The sequence below is a fragment of the Alosa pseudoharengus genome, unplaced genomic scaffold (assembly GCF_046254945.1).
Source record: "Alosa pseudoharengus isolate Yale_2024_CS ecotype anadromous, Long Island Sound unplaced genomic scaffold, YU_APseudo_1.1 YU_APseudo_1.1_scf_23, whole genome shotgun sequence".
Lineage (NCBI taxonomy): Eukaryota > Metazoa > Chordata > Actinopteri > Clupeiformes > Clupeidae > Alosa > Alosa pseudoharengus.
This window is the reverse complement of record NW_027468685.1, coordinates 15450575-15459564: the sequence shown is the minus strand read 5'-3', so window position 1 is coordinate 15459564 and position 8990 is coordinate 15450575. Positions and strand designations below refer to the sequence as shown.

Sequence of the window (8990 nt, the reverse complement as noted above, 5' to 3'; positions counted from 1 at the left end):
CAGGTTTAATGTAACTTTTAATTTATTTCCAAGTGTAGATACCACTCCAAAATGAATGAAGAAATATTTGTCTTGATGATTTCATGATTGTATGAATTTATCATTTAATTTATGGGGATCAATTAAATGAAGCTGAAACTGATATGTCAGCAATGAAAGACTGAGCAGTGTAGGCTACATCCTGAGCACCAATAGATGAATCCCACTGATGTGAAGTTCTGCACATGAGACCCATGGCAGTGTTGCTGCATCACAGTTGCTGTATCTCCCTCATGGTAGATGAAGGGATGTTGGTGTCTCCCTTCACACAGCTCATGGATTCCTTGTTACATTTCCACTTGTACTCACAGCAGTGCTTACCATCCTGGCAGCATTGGCCCTTTGTGTAATACAGAGAAGACCGAGAGTTAGCAATGTACTTAGTGATATGTGGTAAACTTGTAGGTATGTGGATAGATAGATAGATAGATAGATAGATAGATAGATAGATAGATAGATAGATAGATAGATAGATAGATAGATAGACAGACAGACAGATAGATAGATAGATATATAGATAGATAGATAGATATTAATTCATAAGTTCATATGAAAATTTCTTGAAGTGTAATTACAGCGAAAATTGACCCAAGGGTGTTTTTCTGCATTAAAACACATCAAATAATAATAATTTTTCGTTGATCAACCACTACAGAACTTGCTCCGGTATAAACTATAGCCACAAATCGCAAACAGTGGATTAGCTAAGGGCCATGAGCGAAACGGTTCCCAAATAGCATTTTTTTAACCAGTAATATTGTTCAAAACAGCACCAAACCTCGTCAGTAGCTTGCTCAGGGTCCCTACACATAAAACGAAGCACAAACAACGTAGTTAGCGAACCCGGAGTTTATAACAGAAGACTAGTAAGAACACTTACCAACTGTCCCCCTACCAGCTCCTCTTGAAGGAAAGTCCGTCTCAATTGAGAAGGTCTGCGTGCTAACCAGGGGGTCGTTTCTAGAAAAGTTAGCAACGACGTTGCTCAACCACCATGGTACGACGCAACTTGCGACCAAACAACGACACTGTTACACCTGTTTCCAGAAAGCATCGTACCTGTGTCGCAATTCGCTACCTCCGACGTTCGAACACCATAGTTCCAACAACGTTGTTGATGATGCAGCGATACATATCATTGGTGGAAACAGTGGCAACGTGTAATACCCCACCCCCTAGAAATGTTCTGTCACGGCCTATGTCGACATGTTTCTAATGCTGGTATTGTCATTGCCATCAGCCAAAACCTAAACCTATTGCAAGCATATAAAACAGTTAACTTAAGCAGACCAATATGAGTCATTATTTGTGTTAAATATCTATGTGTTGGAAAAAAATATATAGCCTGGACAAATATCTGGGTATCCCATAGATTATCAACTGTCTCGTGGCTTAACGGCAGCGCGTTGGTGCACTGCGCGCTCGGCCGGAGTTCGCATTATATCTCTTCTTTTCATCTCTGAGTAAGAGTAGGCCTACGAGACACAACAATAGGTTTTGACCATACATATTTATGTATATAGTTACTCTACATCGAGAGACCATAGGTAGGCAATACATCAGTCAAAAACAATTGAATCTACGTGTCACACTAGTTCACCTGCAGGTAGCGAGAAGCAAGGACAATCTCACATCATAAGAAAACCGAACCTACAACGTTGGGATAACAAGTCTTCTGCTCTAGCCACTACACCATTTATCACTGCGGTTATGATCGGCGGTCCGGACACCAACAGGAACTACCAAGGAACGACACAAGTGCGACTGCCTAGGGGCAGTAGTTCAAACGACCAAACTTTGCGTCCTTTTTTGCGATTGAGAGTTCGAACTACCTTTTCTAGAAACACCAAATCCAAGAACGATGGAGCGTACTACCAAGGTTGCGACGCAAGTTAGCAAACGATGCTTTCTAGAAACGACCCCCAGACTAGTAAACGGGCTCTGGCTAGCCTACAATCTTGGGCTTATTTGATGTGTTTTAATGCAGAAAAACACCGTTAGGTCCATTTTCGCTGGAATTACACTTTAAGAATAGTATTTTTGTCTCTTTACTGAAGAAAGAAAGGTAATTATCTGTGACGACACAGTAGTGTTTTACCAGTGGGTACGGGCAGCAGCCCCATTCTCCAGTGGGTGACTTGCAGCAAGAGTTGCCGGCGGGGCAGTAGAAACGTCCGTCACAGCGTATGACCTGAGCGGTCAGGGCCACGCTGCCATCTCCAGGGGTCAGCTCCAGTGTGACCCAGGGTACAGGAGCAGCAAAGTCTCTCACACAAGCCCTCAGCTCTCTGTCACAGTGGAATCCCACCTGACAACAGCCTGCTTCGCTCAGACAGCACGGGTCCAGCTGGAGGTATGCAAACATCTGGTGATTGGAATTTATCTTGTATTGCAAGTTATTCGTTCAGTGCTCATGGGCATCAGTGATGATGATTTAACACTTCTGCTTACGTTTTGGAGTAGAAGGTCAGAGTAGTCTTCCAACATTTTTAATACATTTTATGTGCTTATTTTTTTCTTCAAATTAAAATGCTCCATTATAGTGGAGGTATGAGTACGATCTAGTGTCAGTTGGTAGGTGATCGGAATTTTTATTTTATTGCAAGTTATTTGTTCAGTGTTCATGGTCAGGAGAGCATGCCACTGGTCAGTAGTTTGTCTGCAATTGTATGTTTAATACCTGAGCTTTATCCGATCTGAGGGCAGGCAGCTGAGGAGTGGCAGCTATGCGTAGACCCCCCCTCAGACAGTGGGTAGAGGTGACATCACAGTGGGTGCCATACGGACAGCAGTGAATGCCATCCCAACAGCACTGACCCTGAAAATCAATCCACCAGTCAGCCAGTGTCTAAAATTAATATTGTTAAATGTTGAAGGCAATAGTCTTGTGGAATCCAATAACAGTGACAGTTGGCATGAATAACTTCTAATTACGTAAACATTAAGAATATATTTAGCTGGAAGAGTTACAGCCTTTGCCAAATCATGTGTCCAACAGGTAATGATAATGTTCACTCACTAATGTGTATATGCAGCAAAACCAGGATCCATATACGTATCTGCAGCATGTTGCACCATCAAGGCAGTGATAGAAGTTATCACACCACACCACAGACACGCCTGAAGGCTTCTCCTGAATGCTGTTTGTCTCAGAATCAGGAGAGGAGTGCTTGAAGAGAGTCATCTCTGGTTCCTTAGCAGGCATGTTTTTATGCCACGGCACTCTGAACCATGGCAGGCCATCTTTCATACAAGACTGAGCTGCTTCACTGCAGTGGTAGCCAGCTGGACAACAGTGCAACTGGTCAGAACAGCAGACAGCCTGGGAAATAGGAATAGGAGACTAAGCCATAAAAACACTTGACATTTATGATGACAATGTACACCTTACAACACTTCAATATACATGCCCTTATATCAACAGGATGAAGTGTTGTCTTTTACTATTTCCAGATATGCTCTATTATTTTTCATTTTTGTTGTATTTTTGTAATTATACAGTATGTATATCCATTTGTACAACGCATCCCTTTATATATATATTATTCTACTATATACAGACAGTTTTCTTCTCGTTCGCTGTATTCATTCAAACTACATTTACAGCAAAATTTAAAAAAATCTTTCAAAAAAATTCAGGCAAACTTATAATCCATTAGCTTCATGAACTCACGGAGGGATAGATGCAACATCCATATCCTCCTTCGGTCAGACAACAAGTGTTCTTTTCTGGGCACACACGCCCATCCGGGCAGATGACTCTGGCAGAAACCAGTCCTACCCAGAAGGAAACCAGTGCAGCACGGGACAACATCTGGATCAAAAATTAGGGAAATGAAAGTGAAGACCTTAAATGACACCAGTAAAATCCAGCAGTCCAAACATGATTTAAAACAGTTTTATGTGTCCCATAGTGTGCACATTGATCAGTTGGACTTTTTCTCATACATTAAGAGAAGAAATCTTTATATGAACAAAACAAGTGTAAACATGGTAAAACAAATTTTTACAAAAACAAAAGTGTATTATGCAGAGGCGGACAGAGTACACAGCTTCATTACTTGAGTAAAAGTACAGATACCCCTTGCTAAAGTTACAAGTACAAGTAAAAGTACAACAGTCAGATATCTACTTAAGTAAAATTACTGAAGTACTTGTTTTTAAAAGTACTTGAGTATCAAGAGTACAAGAGTACATTTTCTATTTATTACATTACTACTGTCACAGTGCTTACATTTATATGTACAGAAACGTCCTACATGGAATTATGAAAAATGTTAATGTTAATACCTTGGAGAATGTAAAAGGAATTGAAAGTAAAATCAAGTAATTTCCATCTTTTTACCATGTTGCCAGGGATGGGCAGTATTTCTAATACATGTATTTAAAATACGTATTTCAAATACAAAATACTATTTTGTAATTGAAACACTTGAAGCGAAAACTATTATTAACTTGTTCAGCAAATTGGAATAGTCTGGCGAGGTGGGGCCACGGGTTGGCACATTTCCGGCATTCAGTAACCTGCTGCGTCTTCATCCATTGTTTCGTCCATGGTTTCGCCTCTTATCTAAATCTGACCATGGAGTTGACTTTGGCGGAAAGCTGAAGGTGATTGCTGATAGGCTGTCTCAATCAGTGGCGCCTGCACAATCCAATCACGTTTGAGAGGGAAACAACAAATTGAGGGTTTCCGAGATTTTTCTTTTTTCCCTTTTTTTTTTAGAAGTAACGGGTACTCACGGTTATGGATAGAAATGTAGTGGAGTAAAGAGTACAATATTTGCCTCTCAAATGTACTTGAGTAAAGTCATGAGTACTCCCCAAAATTGATACTCGAGTAAAGTACAGATCCCTCAAAATTGTACTCAAGTACTGTACTGAAGTAAATGTACTCTGTTACTGTCCGGCTCTGGTATTATGCAGAATAAATATCTTTACATATTATAGGTGGATTGATTCTCACACGTCTTACAAATTTCTGGTCCAGAAAAAAAACAGTCAGGTTGTGATCTATTAGTGATCTGACTACTTATTATAGGTATGAGCTCCAAGCCACAACTCACAGAACTAACTGAAACCTGTCACAGACATTACAGTAAAAACCTCCCCAATGGCATCACAGATCACAAGACATGAAGAAAGATTCAAGAAAAGCAACAACACATCATCAAAATCAGTAAGCAAACAAACATCAACAGCATCAGCTCACCTTACTTTCAAAGCTGGATCTCGGAGTTATGTTCTCATTCTCTTTTCACCTCTTGCCCATTTGCAATCTTCGACCCCGGTCAATATATTTTTGGGAACTTCCCCTTTTCGATTTCAAAGAGGAACTCTTGCTGTGGGTGTTCCACGTCAATAATTTATGTGATGTTAATGTGTGTATTAGGTTTTTGCCTCTTCTAATTGTCAGGACCCTGTCGGGTTTGTACTCTGCGCCAACCCCGCCCCTTTGTACTAGTGTTGTCTGTGTCTTTCCAGCAGTTAGAGGGTGATGCGCAGGTGTGGCGGGTCTCGTAAATTGGCCTCACTAATGGGCAGGGCCATAAGAAGTCCTTGGGTCCGCCAGGCAGAGGGGCTCCCTCTCCTCTCCTCTCCTCTGTCATAGTTTTGTTTGATACATTATAGGCTACCCCTCTAGACCTACATTTGCACAACATTTTGCTTTTCTTTCATTATACTGCCATTTATCTAGCACTTTAATAAATATTCTTTATTAATTATGTGTGGACTTCCATTATGTTCTCATGCTTTGAGCCAAGCATGTGTAACATAATGAACAAGAAATGGCCTCAACATGTAATTGAATGGGAAGCATCTGACCAATTAATGATGAGCCTAACGTCAGTTTGGATAGTTGTGGATACTGTTTTTTAGAATTGATTTTGATTAAGTTTTATTTAGTATAATTTGTATTTTGTATTTAGTATATTCTTTATCTTCTACAGTCCTTATTGCTTAGTTGTGTTTTTTATATTATGTACTTTTAATTACTTTTTCTGCTGTTATTGAATGTGTGTGTGTGTTGTCTGTATGTTCCCCTAGGGATCAATAAAGTATATCTATCTATCTATCTTTTCAAATCAACATACATGGAGAAGGAACTCGATTCCTGAGATAATTTGTGTTAGCAACTCCTAGTCAGTCTCAAAAAGGATAAAGTTGGGAACGAAATTACTCAATGTGTAAACTATACATTACACAACTTTGGTGACATTGTGTCTACACAGTAGTTTCTAATATATATAGTTTCTAATATAAAATCCCAATGAGTTTTCCAGAAGGTTATGATAAATGATTCATCTTTGAACATCTTTACCAATGAGGTATTTCTCTTCAAAGAGAAGCATTGTTTTAAATGAAAAAAAGCTTTGCATATAGGATACCTATTTAGTATACATGCACATACTACCTGTATTTTATAATATTCCCTTACATTTGCATTTCCAATAAAGATCATCATGACACATTTTATTTTGTCTCAGATGGACACATTACAAAACATAGGTTATGAATGTAACCTCGGTTCTTTGAACGAGAACACAAGGTGTTAACCAATCGAAAGTCATCCCCACATGACGTCATCAATTTGAACCAATCTCCAATCCCCCGTTTTAGGACATTTTTTCATGTGCCTTATAGCATTTTTACAAACTCATCGTCTTTAAAACATTCTGAAGCAACTAAATGACCAGATTTACATGGTCAATAAGGAACAAAGGGGTTAACGTCACACGTTCTCCTTCAGAAAACAGAGGTTTTATTCATAACCACATGCTCTCTTTCAGTCATGTTTACTCAACGTTAACTAATGGATAACATACCACAACCCTCATTGAGATGGTGGACATCAAAAATCATTGTCTGACTGAGATTTGCTTCATAGCAAGTGCTCTTAGGGGCTCAGTTGAAATGTCCATATTTACAATTTTAAAAACAATTAAAACGTTGTGACAATGTTAATGTAAAGACCCATGTTTATCTTGCCCCCATGGATAGTGAGGATGATGGTAAGAGAGGTAAAAATATTCCATATGGATCATTGTTGGAGAGTTACAAAAAAATCTTCAAATGTGGCCTCTGTGCTAATAGATTAAGGCATGCCATGCAGGAAAAAGCTGAATGCTACAGTGACTTTGTGCTCTGCTGTCAGATGTCTTTGGCAACAAACACTCAACGTGGATTTGGCATACATACTGATATGACTATACTGAAACAAACCCCAAGCCTAATGATAAATATGGTGGAGGGTCTGTGATATTACAGGGCTGTATTTATTCCAAAGGCTGGAACCATATTATGCTGCAGTGCATGATATTATGAATGTATCTGTTAGTCTTTGTCATGATTGGATCATCCAGCATTTAAATTTTGCATTTTCAAGCATTGTGCCTGAATAAAAAAATAAATAGGCAATTAAAACCTTCAAAAATCTTTGATAACTTCAAGCAGAAGTTATCAGAGCAGGTAGACAGGTGACTTTCCAAAAATGAATAATATTATTTAGAAAAATATTAATTAAGAAAAATGAATTGGAACTTGCCATTGGAAATGTTGTTGTTAACCGGTTATCTGAAATGTAAAATAACCTTTTCACTCTGGAACAAGTGAAATTGGTTTTGTTTCGCCTCATCCAAAAATTTGTTTCCGCTTTTCGTTTTTGTTCTTTTTTGAACTGTTTCTAACACTTAGAATACGTACATTTCAAGGTTAACTTCCCTAATCATTATGACCGCCACTAGCGTAGCAGTCATACAGGGATTGTCAAAGTTTTTTTTTTTTTTTTTCATCAACTTCCTACATTTTTGGTCAACGATTCCCGGGACACCGAAACACCGGGGCACATGTAACTTGGTGGGCAAGTAGCCCCACAAAATGTTGTTTGGTCCCCGGGGGCCACCCCCCCCCCCCCCAGCCTCCCACCAAATTGTGCTCTCATTTTAATTGTTGCACAATTTAGTAAAATGTGTGCACGATTTACTAAATTGAGAGAACAGTTTAGTAAAATGAGCGCACTATTTAGTAAAACGTGCACACAATATAGTAAAATGAGTGCATAATTTACTAAAATGAGCGCACATTCTCTCAATACACAAAAATATCTTGCAATGACACCTCTTGGGCTCCGTACAAGTTAATTTCCCAAAAGATTTTGTTATACTTCTTTTACTCAATTTTACCAGGAGTGCCAATAAATGTGAAGGGCAATGTATTTTCAGTTGTGCTACATTTGAAACTATTATAGAAAATGGTCAGAGTAGCATCAGTGTTTCACTTCCCTCTACTGTACAAGTTGCATTTTCACACACCTGACTGTGTTCTTTTAAATGTTTGGACTCAATTGAAACCAGCGTATCACCTCATGACCAAAGCATTTTAAAGTACAGTAACACAATGTTAAAGTAACTTCAATTGTCATCATTCCGAATTAGTGAAAAGGGGGAACCCAGTACGTCTAAAACTGCCGAAAAAGGGTCATGCTACTACTTTAGGAATTTCGGTGCACTTTGCCATATTATGGTAAAAAACTACATTGTGTTGCTTTAAGCTGTTACTCACTTGATCGTTGTTCTAACCACCAATGTAGTATAATCTATTATACACCCTATTATTATCTCAGTGTTTAGTGTGTGTGTGTGTGTGTGTGTGTGTTTGTGTTTGTGTTTGTGTGTGTGTGTGTGTGTGTGTGTGTGTGTGTGTGTGTGTGTGTATCAGTGGTGGACGAAGTACACAAATCCTGTACTTGAGTGAAAGTAGAGATACACATGGTCAAATGTTACTCCAGTAAAAGTAAAAGTCCTCCTTTTACATTTCCACTTGAGTGGAAGTACTTGCCTTCAAATGTACTTAAGTATCGAAAGTAAAAGTCTTGAAATGTGTTATGACTAATACAGTTGCATTTACTATTGTTGAAATGATTCGGCACAGACATAGGCATTCATTAAGCC

At 38.8% G+C, this 8990-nt stretch overlaps 1 protein-coding gene across 2 annotated transcripts; it reads right to left on the bottom strand.

The window, feature by feature from the left end:
* Positions 1 to 5409, bottom strand: LOC143140699 (progranulin-like). 2 transcript variants are annotated; one of them, XM_076301748.1, is made up of 6 exons: positions 5252 to 5409; positions 3713 to 3853; positions 3059 to 3361; positions 2720 to 2857; positions 2138 to 2386; positions 1 to 379 (listed from the first exon to the last, which is right to left on the bottom strand). In XM_076301748.1, the coding sequence occupies exons 2-6, from the start codon at positions 3851 to 3853 to the stop codon at positions 251 to 253; spliced, it is 960 nt and encodes a 319-aa protein (XP_076157863.1). In that variant the 5' UTR covers positions 5252 to 5409; the 3' UTR covers positions 1 to 250. The 2 variants fall into 2 exon arrangements, with proteins under 2 accessions (XP_076157863.1, XP_076157864.1); XM_076301749.1 differs by having other exon boundaries at positions 5257 to 5409.
* Positions 5410 to 8990: the final 3581 nt, after the last annotated feature.

Coding starts and splice junctions, on each gene's coding strand:
- LOC143140699 (XM_076301748.1), bottom strand. CDS start 3,853: ATGTTGTCCCGTGCTGCACTGGTTTCCTTCTGGGTAGGACTGGTTTCT. Junction 2,858..3,058: donor TTTGCTGCATATACACATTA/GTGAGTGAACAT, acceptor ATTGATTTTCAG/GGTCAGTGCTGTTGGGATGG. Junction 380..2,137: donor GCTGCTGCCCGTACCCACTG/GTAAAACACTAC, acceptor TATTACACAAAG/GGCCAATGCTGCCAGGATGG.